At 45.1% G+C, this 16,790-nt stretch overlaps 1 protein-coding gene across 2 annotated transcripts in view; it reads right to left on the bottom strand.

Annotated features, from left to right (window-relative positions):
• The window catches only part of kcnn3 (potassium intermediate/small conductance calcium-activated channel, subfamily N, member 3), a 73,617-nt gene that overhangs the window by 15,985 nt on the left and 40,842 nt on the right, over positions 1–16,790 (bottom strand). For both annotated transcript variants that reach the window (XM_042106769.1, XM_042106770.1), the window contains exons 4-7: positions 14,456–14,752; positions 10,893–11,014; positions 8,834–8,975; positions 1,686–1,796 (exon numbers count right to left, since the gene is read on the bottom strand). In XM_042106769.1, coding sequence (XP_041962703.1) covers positions 1,686–1,796; positions 8,834–8,975; positions 10,893–11,014; positions 14,456–14,752 — 672 coding nt within the window. The remainder of the gene's footprint in view (positions 1–1,685; positions 1,797–8,833; positions 8,976–10,892; positions 11,015–14,455; positions 14,753–16,790) is intronic.

The following is a 16,790-nucleotide window of genomic DNA, read 5'->3' as shown; positions in this document are numbered from 1 at the left end:
TGCACCACTGGTTAGATGTAAAACAGCATTTCATTTCAGACTACTGTTACTTAATTTGTGCATTGACAATAAAGTATCACATGAACTAAAGATGACTTAAATCTTATGTAGAAGAAAAAACATTCACAAAAAATCCATCCATCCAAAAATGACCTTTGTTTTTGATAGCTGTTGAAAACGGCATGGAACTGGCAGTTGTTTTTGTTAATAAATAAATAAATAAAAATATAACATTATGCTGATACCTTTTGCTTTTCACAAATACAATGTAGCCTACAGGTGTAAGTGACCTTTCATCAATCCAGTTGCAATGGATGAACTGTGATGAACTGCCCTACTTGTGATTGTTTAGAGATTTTAAAGGTTTTATAACAATGCTACAACTTCTTTGGCTATTCTACAATCTATTCACCTTTTCAGCGTCAGTAGGCTAATTTCTGTGCAGCCACACACACACACAGGCATGCCAAACAAGCATACACAAAAGTTTCAAGAGTGGCGAATGGATTAAAAGATGGAGACAAATTGATTAGTGTGATTTATTTTCGCGGAACGGATGTACAGGACTGAACGGCGGTCATATTTTGTACCGCTATGCATTACATCTAGTTAATGTTTGTATGTGAGGTAAGGCTGCACAGTTGACTGTAATAAAATTGCAATCTTGATTCACACCTATATGCGATCTCTCACTATGTGAGAGAACAGCAGAAACCTGGCACTAAGGAAAGCAAACCCATTGAGACCAAATGATGAATGACAGGGCAGCAGAAAAGTTGCGCTAGGACGAATGAAATGGACAAAATGAGTACAGGCAGCTTACAATCTAATAGCTTTTACTTTAGTAACATGTTATCACAACTGTCAGTCAAGACATGATGGCAGAGTTTTAGTTAGAGGGGGACTACTCCTTAACTCGTTTTGAAAAATAGGCTACGTCTGTGACAATCAAAATGCACTTAACACACGAGTCACAAAAACAAATGCAGTTCATTCACTTCTGGCAAGTCTGTAGGCTATTTATTTTAGCAAATAGCACTAGTTGCTAGCATGTCAAATGTTTGGCTTATACAGAGGTCTACCTACAGTACTGCAGTCATCTTGTACTGAAAATGCACAGAAAAAAATACTGTTTTATGTTCAATATCAGATTCCTGAAGCTGTTGCATAAGTAAGAACATTCCCTTCCTCCAAAATGTATGTGCTAATGTATATATGGCATTTTCTTGTATTTCCTTCAGTAGGCTATCAGGTAAAAGGAGTGTGAATGTTAGGGAGGCACCCAAACAGGCGTTGACCAATATATAGGCCCTGTTTTCTGGAATTTGCAAATATGACATTTATAGATTTGTTGCATCAATTATGCACTAGCTAAATGTTGTTAATGGTTGAAAATGGTTGAATTCTTTCATTTTTTTTAAAAATGAAAATGGTTGTTTCCCTGCCAATAAGTAGTATAATCAAAAATAAACACGTAGTAAACAAACAAATAGAAAATATTAGTATCAGTTATTGGCCAAATTGTAATTGCAAACATCGGTATGGACCCAAAATTTCACAATCATGAATTCCTAACATAAAATCATGAGAGAATCGTGATCTCAATTCTAAGCAAAAAGCAAAAAAAAAATCATGATTCTCATTTTATCCAGAATTCGTGCAGCCCTAGTGTGAGGGAGAGTTACCCTCTTTGTGAGCTGCGTGTCCATCATGAAATTGTGCACATGCTTTTCCGCCTTGGTCAGCTCCAGCTTCCGCGCTACCACGGCAACCACCAGTGCCGTACAGCCTGCCCCCTGGAACAAACAGAAGAGAAAGACGAGAGCAGGACATTAAGAGAGAGGGAGAGAAACAAGGGGGTACAGATAGAGACAAAACGACATCTGAGAGAGAGAGAGAAGAAAATAAATGAGGCGAGAGGTCAGTGATGATGCTGGTGGTGCGTGTGTGTGTGTGTGTGTGTGTTTGGGGGGGGGGGGCTTGGTTGGTTGGAGAATGGATAAAATGAGCAAAACCAACAGACCAACAGAGGAAGATGTGCAAGACACAATTATTCAGTGCAGGCCGTAGTCCATTAGACAAGAGACAGAGCTCTGCGCCACGCTGAGCTCCCATCAAGTCCACTCCATTAGAGAGACGGAGAGGAGGATGGAGAGAGAGAGAAAGAGGGGATACATGTGTGCCTTGAGTGGGTTGCAAATCTCTCTGGGTATAAATGTCAGAGAGAAAGAGTCCATTTTCTGTTAAAACGACAAAATGATAAATATGAACAGGAGTATTAGGAGAGGATGTTAGGGTGGAAGTCAAATGCAGAAGAAGGAAGAGAAATGACAGCGTGGAGTGCTGGGCGATATTGGGCGATATGGCGGAAAACTGTATCACGATAGGCCTACAAGTATTTCATATCAGTCGATATCGATAATTATTGATTTTTTTTTTTTTAAATCTATTTCAGATAAGGACCAGAAGGAAAAAAAGTTCAATTTAAACACTTATATTTTAAATTTAATCTTCCTCTGATTTTAATCACCTCAGTGATCAATCAAAGCAAACAGGGAAAAGAAATAGCAACTCAACCATGAAAAATACTCAAATAGCTTAAATAAATATGCATGAAAAGCAGCACTGGTTGAAGCCTGGAAATATTGTAAACAAAGTAGCTTAATTTGCTAGTTTATCATAGTCTACTGGTTAGACTGTTCAGTTTTCCCACGTGTGTTTAAGTTTCAAATGAATACTTTTTCTCCTTGGGGCAGGCCCTTTTGAGTCTTGGATAATACTTTTCCATTTGCATCGGGATTGAGATTATTAGAATTTAGCAATTTGTCAATTTGAATGCAACACTTTTGAACAAATTCGTGCAGCGTGCTAATGATGCTAACTGGATTTAATAGCAATATAGCCAGTCGTCTTGCACGATTGTGAATGTTTGCATTACATGTGCATGCTGAAGAGGGATGCGCCTGTTGAGAGGGAGAGAGAGAGAGAGAGAGAGTGCACGGGGCAAGGACTCATTGAGAGTCTGTGTTGAGGTAGGCCTACTTCTATTGCCTACTCTGGTAGAGTTGCACATACTAGCTACAATGCAAGATATATTTAGCCTATTTATTTATGGACAACGTAAGGCGGGAGGTGTGTGTTGCTTTTAATTATCGAATGTTCTATCAAACATATTTTTTTATTGATATTGATTACATGTCTATTGCGAAACATATCACTATCGTTTTTTAGCCCAGCCCTAGCGTGGAGTGTGAACAAACAGGGAGTGAAGGGGAGAGAGAGAGCAAGAGAGAGAGGGAGGGAGAAAGAGAGAGAGAGAGCAAGAGAGAGAGGGAGAAAGAGAGAGTGAGAGAGGAGGTTATAAGTGAGGTGAGTGAGTTTGGGACAGTGCTAGGAAAATGAGATGAAGAGAAAGTGAACAAGAAAAATAGAAAGTGAAGAAATAAGAGAGGACAGGAGAAAGAGAAAATAGTGATTTAATGTGGCCTGATGAGAAATTAATTTGGATTCAAACCTGTGATGAAAATGTGTGATTTTCTCCTATTTACTCTCTCTCTCTCTCTCTGTACTGTATGTGCGTGTGTGTGCCTATGGTTGATGGAGAAGACTTCCCAGAAGTATACTCAAGGGAAAAGAAAAACTTTTAACCCTCTCTCACACACATAGTACATGAAAGCCACACCAAGATATTTTGTGTGTGTGTGTGATCAGAGATGTGCATGCATGCTTGTGTGTATGTCTGTGTGCACAGTGTCGGTACCCAAAAGGCCTTTACGCTAAAGTGAGGTGCACTGGGAGGTGTCCCTGCTAAAACATTAAAGAAGTACAAACGGAAAGCAGTGTAAACGGAGCTTCTTAAACCTCCCCATGGAAGCCATGATCTCATCTGCCCAGGGTGGCCTCTTCCCTATGGAAGCCCTGATCTCATCTGCCCAGGGTGGCCTCTTCCCGCTTGGAGTAATAACACATTAGTTATGGATCCCTCTGCCGTCGTGTTTTTAGCATCATCTTTGGCTGTTCATATTTGATCACACTGCGAGCTTGTTAACCCTGATGGCCCTCCGTCCAGACGGTGCTGTCTATAAAACTGGACTGAGTACACACAGGGAGCCCTTATGACCTCATCACCTGTTTCTTCTTATCTGACACTTTAGAGAGAGAGAGAGAGAGAGAGAGAGAGAGAGAGAAAGCTTCAGAGTAAGTCATCATAAATTCATGCTGGTGCGGGCTGACAGAAAGAGAATGGGAGAAAGAAGGGGAGACGGGAGGGAGGGAGGGGGGGGGGGGTCGTGATCTCCGGTTGAACATTTTAGACGGAGGTCTGCTCGACTCAAAGGGATCCTGGCACCAAAAGTGCCGGTACTGTGGAGTGGCCTTGTGTGGGAGTAGCAAAACAAACACACACACACACAGACACACACTTGTTTTATACTCAGAGATAATCACACAGACCCCTCCCCATTCTGGTACTGCCACCCCCCAGCCCCCCAGGGCGGTAGTATATTCCTCTACCAATACCACCCACACCCCCAAGCCCCCAGGGCGGTAGTATATTCCACCCGCGTTGGCCTTCGGTGTTGTCATAGTAACACAGCTTCGGCTTCAGATTGCACCTATAGAAAGCCATCACAATCACTTTGAGCACGGGGTGGAAGCCACGGTGTACTGTTATTTTATTTTCTCTTCCGCTCTTTCTCTCCCTCTCTCTCTCTCTCTCCTGTTTTTCCACCCCCTCACTCTCTCTCTCTTTCTCTCCCAGTGCTTACATACTGTCACAGAACAAAAAACAGCCAATGACAAACGAGCATTCGACTGAAAGAAACTTTAGTCTGATAAAGTCTCTGGCTTCCTGCAAACACACTCATGCTTTAGGAGCTACACTTTGTGGTTGCATACTTGCAGTGTATAGCTTTGGGATAGTGATTAAGTGAACAGGTAAAAGAGACAGAGTGAAAGAAAGAGTTAGAGAGAGAGAGAGAGAGTGGGAGTTAGCAGGGATTAGGAGTCTATGTCAAGAACCTGAAGTGTGAATGTGGAGGAGGGTGTGTGTCTTTGTGTGAGTGTGAGTGTGTGTGTGTGTGTGTGTGTGAGTGTGTGAGTGTGAGTGTGTGTGTGTGTGTGTGTGTGTTTCAAGTGTTTATAAGTGGTTGTGTATGTCTGAACCCATACCCAGACAGAGTGTGTGTTTCTATAAGCATTATATTTGTATTACTCTGTGTGTTTCCGTGTGTGTGTGCCAGAGAGAGAGAGCGAGGGAGATAGAAGATAGAGATAGACAGAAGAAGTGAAAAGAGAAGTGTTAGAAGTTAAAGGAGAACATAGTATGGTGAAAGAAGTACAAGTGATGTATTCTAAGAACAAAGAAACACAAGCCGGATGCCTGTAAACACCCCCCCCCCACACACACACACACCCACACACCCACACACACAGACACACACAAACACACAGACACAGATAAAGCCCCATCTGACGAGGACAAACACTAAACTGCTCTGCTGCTCTGGAGCACCTGACGGGGAGATCTTCACAGGCAGAGCGAGGGATAGAGAGGAAGAGAGAGAAGAGGGATAGAGAGAGAGATGGAGAGAAGAGGGATAGAGAGAGAGAGAGAAGAGGGGGATGGAGAGGAAGAGAGATAGAAGAGGGGGATGGAGAGGAAGAGAAGAGGGATAGAGGAAGAGAGAACAGGGGGATAGAGAGGAAGAGAACAGAGGGATAGAGGAAGAGAACAGAGGGATAGAGGAAGAGAGAGAGAAGAGGGGGATGGAGTTGACCAGGTCAAACATGCAGTATGTTATACCAGTATGTTATACCCTGTGAAACCCGTAAAGAAATAGTCCAGTGTATAGAACACACTTAAAACAAACACACACACGCACACACACACACACACATGCAGTATTTTATGCTTCCCTGTGAAACCTGTGAAGAAAATAGTCCAGTGTATAGAACACCCTTTAAACAAACACACACATAGACACACACACACACACGCATAGACAAAACATACATTCACATCTGCTGTGCACATCCAAACACACACTTCACTGGCACTGTCTCCCCCACCACCAGCACCAGAGGAGCATGTACACCCACGGAGAGGGATGCTGGGAGACGAGACGTTTCTTGGTGTTTTATGCCCCCAATGTTGTCTTCAAGGCAGCGCTGCCTGGAAGGCACTAGGGTTAGGGTTGGGGTTAGGTTTAGGGTTAGGGTTGGGGTTAGGTGCCTTTAGCGGTGGCAGCGCTGCCTGGAAGACGACGTTGCCTGGGAGACAGAGCATGGGCTGAGAGAGCAGACTCCAGCAGGCACTCAGCACAGATGTGAAGGGATCTCCAAAGGCTTAGACAAGAGTCGGTAAACATGACCAAAGACAGACTGAGAGAGAGAGAGAGAGAGAGAGAGAGAAGGAGGAGGAGGAGAGAGACAGAAAGCCCAATCATGTCCATCTTGAAGACTACAGGAAAATGCAAGAGACCCATTCCATGTGTGTCCGTGTGTGAGAGTGGGCTGGGAGGTGTACATGTGTGTGAGAGTGGGCTGGGAGGTGTACATGTGGGAGATGTACATGTGTGTGAGAGTGGGCTGGGAGGTGTACATGTGGGCTGGGAGGTGTATATGTGGGCTGGGAGGTGTACATGTGGGGTGGGAGGTGTACATGTGTGTGAGAGTGGGCTGGGAGGTGTACATGTGGGCTGGGAGGTGTACATGTGTGTGAGAGTGGGCTGGGAGGTGTACATGTGGGCTGGGAGGTGTACATGTGTGTGAGAGTGGGCTGGGAGGTGTACATGTGGGCTGGGAGGTGTACATGTGGGCTGGGAGGTGTACATGTGGGGTGGGAGGTGTACATGTGGGCTGGGAGGTGTACATGTGGGGTGGGAGGTGTACATGTGTGTGAGAGTGGGCTGGGAGGTGTACATGTGTGTGAGAGTGGGCTGGGAGGTGTACATGTGTGTACAGTATGTGCTCTTTCACATCTTCAGGAGAAGCAGTGTGCCCCTAACCCTTCCCTCACTTTATGAAGGTCATTAAAATTACTAAAATAAACGAATATTTCCCTCGGGATGAACAAAGTATCTATTTATCTATCTACTGTAATACTTTGCACAAGATTCCTGGCCATCTACGGGCTCCAACTGCAAATGGATAATCAACCTAACTTAACTGATCTTAAATTATAACATGACCTGCACATCAGTAAGTGTTTTTATCAAACTAATCTTCATATCGTTATAAACTGTGTTGGCACAGTTGTTTGCTTGCCAAAGTTTTAATGTCCTATATTCAGTGTCAATAAAAACACACACAAACACACACAGGGTAAATAGTCACCTATGTGTGTGAAGGGCAAGGCACAAATGTGTCAGCAGCTTGTCAGGTGGCATCAGCCATCCTGTGAGTGCACATCTCCTGTCAAAACATCCGCTCGCCGTCTTATTAGAAGTCTGGCATTGTTCCATTCTGCTCTGTTCTATTCTGTTCTGCTCTGTTCTGCTCTGTTCTGCTCAGCTAACATTGTTCCATTCTGCTCTGTTCCATTCTGCTCTGTTCTGCTCTGTTCCATTCTGCTCTGTTCTGTTCTGCTCAGCTAACATTGTTCCATTCTGCTCTGTTCTTTTCTGTTCTGCTCTGTTCCATTCTGCTCTGTTCTTTTCTGTTCTGCTCTGTTCCATTCTGCTCTGTTCTGTTCTCCTCTGTTCTGTTCTGCTCTGCTCTGTTCTGCTCTGCTCTGTTCTATTCTGTTCTGCTCTGTTCTGCTCTGTTCTGTTCTGTTCTGCTCTGTTCCATTCTGCTCTGTTCTGTTCTGTTCTGCTCTGTTCTGTTCTGCTCTGCTCTGTTCCATTCTGCTCTGTTCTGTTCTGCTCTGTTCTGTTCTGCTCTGTTCCGTTCTGCTCTGTTCCATTCTGCTCTGTTCTGTTCTGCTCTGTTCCATTCTGCTCTGTTCTGTTCTGCTCTGTTCCATTCTGCTCTGTTCTGTTCTCCTCTGTTCTGTTCTCCTCTGTTCTGTTCTGCTCTGTTCTGTTCCATTCTGCTCTGTTCTGTTCTGTTCTGCTCTGCTCTGCTCAGCTCAGCTCTGCTCTGTTCGCTCTCCTAACTGTATTCTCAGCAGAGATGGACGACAATGTCTCACCGTCTCACCTCAACTGTTTCAGAGGAGAGGAACCCCCCACACACACACACACACATACACACAGCAGCATGGAGACGGTGGGTCTTATTGGCGTCTCTACATTACAACAACAGCGCCCTTGGAAGGCATCTGCCTGAATGTGAGAGGGAGCTGCACACCCACTCTGTCACACACACACACCCACTCTGACACACACACACACACACACACTCTGACACACACAAAACGCACAAAATTGCCCACTTTACTATATTCAAACCACAATTACAGCTGGCAGCATGTAATTATATGCAAGACATGCTGATTTATGTAGATTACACTACGGCGTCTAAAAACACCTAACTTCAGACATCCCTACACATCCCACCCAGCACAATCACCAATGCAAGGGTAGAGAGAGACTAGCCAAACAATTCCATCCTCCACACTCCACAAAACACAGCCATCACACCCGGGGCCATAGCACTGTGGCATTGCGGGGAGGGAGGGCGTGGGATGGGCTAGCAGGACGAGGCACCCTTACCATGATGCCATCACACCCGGGGCCATAGCACTGTGGCATTGCGGGGAGGGAGGGCGTGGGATGGGCTAGCAGGACGAGGCACCCTTACCATGATGCCATCACACCCGGGGCCATAGCACTGTGGCATTGCGGGGAGGGAGGGCGTGGGATGGGCTAGCAGGATGAGGCACCCTTACCATGATGCCCGTGAGCAGACACACGCCTTTGCCACAGTATGTGTGGGGCACCATGTCCCCGTAGCCGATGGACAGGAAGGTGATGGAGATCAGCCACATCGCCCCCAGGAAGTTACTCGTGACGTCCTGGGCATCATGGTATCTGTGAGAAGAGAGACGGAGGAGGGGAGGGAAAAATGAAAAGATGAGGAGAGAGAGATGGAGGAAAGGAGAAAGAGAAAAAAATGGTAGAGAGGAAAAGGAGGATGAGGGAGAGGCGAGGGCAGAGAATGAACAGAAGCCGAGGGAGGAGAGAAAGAAGCGACAGATGGAAAGAGGGAAAAGGAAGGAATCAATTTGAGAGTTCTGCATGCAGAGCCAACAGAGGCCTCTGGAGACAGAGAGGGGTACACACTCCAACTCTCCTCTTCTTCATGCTCCTCCTCCCCCTCTCCTCTCCTCTCCTCTCTTTCGTCATCCCTCGCTTCTACACCCCTTTCCTCCTCCCTCCATCTCGCCATGCCAACAATCATCTCTCTTTTTTCTCTCATTTGACTTTCCCTTCAGCAGAGCCTGTAACTCAGTTCCGCTCTCTCTCCATCTTGCCAGCACCCACTCAGAATAGGCAGCAGTCATTCATTCATTCACTCACCCACCCATTCACTCACACACTCACTCACTCACACACTCACTCACTCACTCATACACTCACTCACTCACTCGCTCACTCACTCACTCACACAATCACTCACACAATCACTCACTCACACTCACTCACTCACTCGCTCACTCACTCACTCACACACTCACTCACACAATCACTTACTCATACACTGACTCACACACTCACTCACTTACACACTCACTCACTCACTCACTCAATCACTCACTCATACACTCACTCACTCACTCACACAATCACTCACTCACTCACTCACTCACTCACTCACTCATTCACTCACTCACTCACTCACACACTCACTCACTCACTCACACACTCACTCACTCACTCAATCACTCACTCACACACTCACTCATTCATTCACTCACTCAATCACTCACTCACACACTCACTCATTCATTCATTCACTCACTCACTCACTCAATCACTCACTCACACACTCACTCATTCATTCATTCACTCACTCAATCACTCACTCATTCATTCATTCACTCACTCACTCAATCACTCACTCACTCACTCACTCACACACTCACTCATTCACTCACTCAATCACTCACTCACTCAATCACTCACTCATACACTCACTCACTCACTCACACAATCACTCACTCACTCACTCACTCACTCACACAATCACTCGCTCACTCACTCAATCACTCACTCACTCATACACTCACTCACTCACTCACACAATCACTCATACACTCATACACTCACTCACTCAATCACTCACTCATACACTCACTCACTCACTCACACAATCACTCACTCACTCACTCACTCACTCACACAATCACTCGCTCACTCACTCAATCACTCACTCACTCATACACTCACTCACTCACTCACTCATACACTCACTCACTCACTCACACAATCACTCATACACTCACTCACTCGCTCACTCACTCTTTCTCCTTTTGCTCAGTAGTCCGCTCCCTCCTTCCTTCTCTCTCCCTCACACACATCCACTTGCTCCCTTAATCTGAAGGGTTTTATTGGTTTGAGAATGCGGTCTTCTTCTCTCTCTGCAATCTCTCTCTACCCCCCCCCCCCTCCCTCCGCCCCATTACATTAACTCATTTTGCAGACCTCTCTGTCCAGACAGAAGAACAAAAACATGCATTGTATCACCGTTTCTGCCCATTACTGTCTCTGCTTCCTTCTATGACTCATTCAAACATGCAGCCTCTTTCTCTCATTGTCTGTCTGTCGTTCACGCAGACACACAGACACACATTATATACATTATACAGTACATACGCACATACATTAATTCTCTCTCATCCTGTTACACATATAGAGCAATTATGCATCCACACACACACAGTTTCCTTTCTTTGTTTGTCTCTCTGTCATTCTCCTTCTTCCAGCATTGACCTCTTTTGTTCTCACCTCTCACACACTCGTACGGTCCAAGCGGCGATGATCCACAGTGAAATGCTGAACACCAACAGCACGGTTCCTGGACAGATGGTCATCAGAGTCTTCATCACAAACCGTGTGTTGAAGTGCACCTGACGAGGGGACAAAACAAACCAGTGGGGTGACCCGTGCTGTCCTCACCAGGAACCACTTGACTCAAGGAAAAGCTGACTGGAAAGGCATGTCAAAATACACTTAAAAATAGACTTGGAAAACAGATTTGCCATTGTGTATTGCAAAATGATTGGAATACTGCTTTGTAAAGAGAAACAACATCTTACAGTTTTTCACAGTTGCTAAAACACATTTTTTTTAATCCTGCCAGCCTTTTCTGAAAACTGCAAGTGCAAACCCTAAATCTCAAACTACATTCATAAAACCTCTGGCAACTTCTGCAAAACTAAACAATCACCTCGAAACAGTTCCTATGCTCAAAACCAAACACTCTTCAGATCATACACAAAGGAGTCAAAAATGTAAACACTACTGGGCACACAAGACACACTATACATCAAAACATGTAAAACACAGTGTTCAGGGCAGCTCATATAACTCCAGGAGAAATGTAGTTTACAACACAGTAAATGCAGTTTACTATTATCTAAAAAAACAAAACTAAGCAAAAAGATTTCATAACTCACTGGATGCAACATGTAAATCCAGTAAAAATAAAGTATTGAGATTTGGGGATTGTGTTTACAGTGAAAAACTAGCAAATGTGAAAAACTGTATACCAGAAAATACAGGCATTTCAGATTTCAGCACTGTAAATGAGAAGTGCATTGTCTACAGCCTACAGTGTACTCTGAAGGGCTCATTAATAGTTTCTCTGCACTGTTCAGCAACCTGTTTACACTCTGAACTACTGTTGAGTATATTGGTTGTGTCACCTCATTTGAAACAAGAGTGATCAAATTTGAGCCGTGTTTAACGTATGGCATTTGTGCTTTTTTTTTTACCTCTTGCCACTTGTAGTTGCCATTATGCATCACAAAATGTATTTTATTGCATGAGAAAGTGTTTAGAGTTTTGCAAAAAAAGTGTATGAGATCTGCAAATTGTGTTTATGGATTTACCAAAAGAGTGATCGATTCAAGAAATGTGGTCAGACAACTGAGAATTTGGATCAGAGAATGGAGTTAAGTGATTTAGCAATTGTAAAGTGTCCTCAGTATGAAAACCAACCCTTATTTTGACCACAAACTATCTCAAATCAGACACGTGTCTAACAGACAAAGGAAATCCCCATCAAATCCGATGGAGTGTGGGTAAGCTTGGTCAGTAACACTCGTAAAACATTGATACTTCAGACTAGAGTAACAATAGGTTACCAATATACACCCACTCTTCTACAGGTTTGTTTCCAAAAATATACTTTTCCAAACCCTGAAGAACTTGAATGCTATTTTGTCATTTTATTTTCCAAAATATAATGTACATGCCATTTGCTTCCTGCATATTGCAGCTGTATAATGTATTGACATTGTACTGACAACTGAACACTTTGTGGTCCTCAGGCTGCACTGTGCTATAAATGTAGAAACCTACATGTACTAGTGTCCTTTCACTCTTTGTGTCGCACGTGGCTTTTGTGGAGTTGCCCTGCAGCGTGTGAGTTCACTTCTGTGCGGCGGGCACACGGAGTCGGCCGTGCCATGGCGGGCAGAGTGTCTTTCCCTCCACTACTGTGCGCCACCCTGCTGACTGCAGTGCCAGTTCGCCCTGACGCTCGGCCGTCTGTCAGCTCGCGTTGGGCACACATCGGTTTTGCGGCGGCGTCGGCAGTATTTTGACAGGAAGTGATGCCGACAGGCCCTGACCACCTCGAGGAGTGACATCATTACAGCGATGAGCCCACTCCGCTCGACTTGGCTCGGCTCTGCTCTTTTTCCGCGCACCCACAATCCTTTCGGGGGAACTCTGATAGCCAAGTGTGCGTCAGAGGAGTGTGTCAGAGGTTATCCGCGGCCTCACCAACACACAGCCATAGCCTTAATCACAATCTCTCTTTCTCTCTCTCTCTCTTTCTCACTCTCTCTATAACAGCAGTGGTGATTCTCCTCCACACGCTGCAACCACCTTCATCTCCAAACTCCAGTCCTCTCTGAGGTGCGTTCAACGTGTTTTCCATACTCAAACACACTCTCGACCCCCAAACATCCTCGCCTCATCACAGACACCCGATCCTCCTCAGAACACCAATCAGATTCGTTCATCCTTTGATTGTTCAAAGCCAAAATTACCAGCCATTCAGAATAGAGCCTTTCACAGCACACCTGAAAGGTGGGAATACTGTGTTCCATCAGCAATTCGACGAAGACGAAGCTTTGTGCAGGTAACTTTGTTTTCATCATAACTTTTCTTCCCTTTTTTCCTCTTCGTCAGGCCTCTGCAGTGGGCATTTTTAAAGAGCCAAGCGAACGTCAGCGCCAGTCTGACCAGGTCAAACCTAAGTGGACACAGTGTTTGTGCTGGAGCCACTTCACTGTAATTGCCTGAAAGCAATGCATAGCACTTCAAAGCCGCAAGAACTGCCACGAAAATCATAAAGTGCAACCACACATCTGTTGTCAGATGAGAGATTGCAAGCGGTAGTCCTAGGTTTCACTGCAGTGTGGGCTAGCTTTACATATTATTAGGAATAATTATGAGCTATGCCAAACCCAGGCCCACTCAGTGAAAAGACCAACCAGAGGCAAGGGCAAATGCCTTGTATTACGTGTATAAACTAGGACAACTTACTGCTCTCCTTTATCATATACTGCATCATAGGGTGTTTTTCTGTTGAAGTTGGGCTTGAAATCTATGCAGAGTTGATGTTGGAGGGCACAATGAGAGCCCTGCAGAGGTCAGCTCATGCAGTAACAGCCCCCTATATCCACACACACACACATGGGCATGTGTGCAGGCACACACACACACACACACACTCAGGAGGACACTCTTAGTAAGTAATTATCTTGAAAAGGTTTAAACATGTCACAAAACCTCTCTCTCTCTCTCTCTCTCTCCCCCACACACACACATAAACACACCCCTCCCACACATACACACAACCACTCCCCCACACACCACTACACCACTTCAAAAGTCACAGTCAAACATCAAGCCTCCCACACACTGCCCCACTTACACACACACACACACACACACACACACGCACCTCCTCAATCCACACTACCCAGACACACACACACACATCACCATCACATACTCTTCATCTCTAATCCCATATACACATACACATATATACCCTATATAAATGTATACACACACACACATCACCATCACATACTCTTCATCTCTAATCCCATATACACATACACATATATACCCTATATAAATGTATACATATACACACATCACCATCACATACTCTTCATCTCTAATCCCATATACACATACACATATATACCCTATATAAATGTATACATATACACACATCACCATCACATACTCTTCATCTCTAATCCCATATACACATACACATATATCCCCTATATAAATGTACACACACACACACACACACACACCTTGTTGAGCGCCCCGATGCTGCGGGAGGAGGCGTCGGTGAAGAGCTTGCTGTGCAGGAGCATGACGCGGGCGATGAGGTAGAGCCGCAGGAACATGGGCACGGACAGCACCATGTCCAGGTCGGCCTCGGCCTGCGACGGCGCATACGAGAAGGCCAGCCGCGCCCGCCACTGGAACTTGAAGTCGCCGGGCACCGGGTGCACGGCCGACACCAGCAGCTCCAGAGCGATCAGCAGGACGCGCTCCATCGTCATGGCGATGCGCCAGTCGTCCGCTCCGTTGTCGATGACGAAGAGCTGGGGCAGAGGGGGGGGGGGGGGGGGGGGAGAAACAAGAAGAGGAGGTTAGCATGTGGAAGTGTAACATAGAGAACTCAAGTGATGCTGTGCTGATCACTGCAAGCCTCTCCAGTAGCTTCCTGTAGGAACAGCCTGTGCAGAGTTCAAGTACCATTAGATTATATCACAGTTATACACAATAAAATAACAAAATGTCATTAAATATCCATTAAAAATATCATTAAAAAGAACTAGTCTGGAAGGAATAGAAGTCTTGAATGCATTCAAAAGTATTTACATTTAACAGATGGATATTACCCAGCCATTAAGCCTTAACAGACCACAGAGCATTTACATTTCCTCGCTTGGCACACTCTCTTATCCAGAGCAAGGTGAACAATAAGTCTGGCAATGAACAATTTATTTTGACATTATTTCACTTGACAGTTTTAGAAATAATACCATTGTTATTTGAACCATATCACCTTGCTAAATCTCAATTGACACACAAATCTTCGTCTGCGACATCTGACATTACATGCTGTCGGTCATTTCCATTTAAACAATGAATTCCCCATGCCCCACCTAGGAAGGTAATCGCCCGCCAGAGTGCTACAACTTCTCTCGTGATTACCAGGTCCCGCCTGAAGCTCATTCTCTGATTTGCTGATTGCCAGTCGCTCACTAAGGAGAGTCTCACCCAGCCTGGGGGAACGTTAGCTATTCAGCAGCAATTTCCCAAAGCTGTGTTCCACTACACGCATACAACCACCATCCACTGAAGTGAGAATAATGAATCTGATGTGACCCACTCAAGGCTACACACATATGCCATGCTTATGTTGGGCAAAAGCACAATAAGCACCCCCCCAGCCCCACCCTCTTCATGTGGAAGGCACTGGTAATGATAGCCGCTGTGTGTATACACTACTTTGTGTCAGGGGTAATCATGGACAGGGCAGGGGGAATGTTAACCTCACCTCTCAATGCAGCCCTAGTGCGTAAGAGGGGATGGACTGAATGATTTGCTGGAGTGTCATCCTATTTGGCCTCATGACTGCCTCCGAGGAGAGGAAGGGGTTAACACGACTGCCTCCGAGGACAGGAAGGGGTTAACCACGACTGCCTCCAAGGACAGGAAGGGGTTAACACAAATGGAAGAGCTCAGAGCTTGAGAGCTGTGGCTTGACGGCAGACAGTCAGGTGACGTGACAGACAGCGCTGCAGCACCACGAGTCCCCCCGGAGGAGAGGCCTCGCGGTGGGGGGGGCCCTTGCTTTCTCAACAACTACTCACAGATATGCACAGCCATGGAGGGCTGAAGTTAGCAGGGCTCTTCTTAATACGCACACTTGCTTCACCCGCAGCTGTAGCACTTGCACTAGCCATTTTAACACTGAAACAGCGTGTTGTAGCTTTAACACTGTAAAACAGCGTGTTGTAGCCGCATTAACACTGTAAAACAGCGTGTTGTAGCCTTAACACTGTAAAACAGCGTGTTGTAGCCGCTTTAACACTGTAAAACAGCGTGTTGTAGCTTTAACACTGTAAAACAGCGTGTTGTAGCCGCATTAACACTGTAAAACAGCGCGTTGTAGCTTTAACACTGTAAAACAGCGTGTTGTAAAAACAGTGATGTACTGCCCTGCTATTCAATTCAATTCCACATCAGGCTAGACTTCCAATCAAGACTGAATTAAGTCTACGGTACATTTCTTCCAGAAAAACCTCAGCAAAATCATACAACAACCCTATAACTTCAAGACACTGATCAATGATCCGCACTAATAACAATGCAATATTCTGTTCACACACAGAATATATGATGATGATTTAATCATTTATTTTTTACAGTACTCCATATAATAATAATAATAATAATAATAATAATAATAATAATACCTTCGACTTATATAGCGCCTTTCATGGTACCCAAGGTCGCTTTACAACACATGGATGGGGGGACCTCACTAGTAACCACCACCAGTGTGTAGCACCCACCTGGGTGATGCACGGCAGCCATTATGCGCCAGAACGCTCACCACACACCAGCTTG

The sequence above is a fragment of the Alosa sapidissima genome, chromosome 10 (assembly GCF_018492685.1).
Source record: "Alosa sapidissima isolate fAloSap1 chromosome 10, fAloSap1.pri, whole genome shotgun sequence".
Taxonomy (NCBI): Eukaryota; Metazoa; Chordata; class Actinopteri; order Clupeiformes; family Clupeidae; genus Alosa; species Alosa sapidissima.
This window is presented reverse-complemented; position numbering and strand designations above follow the sequence as displayed.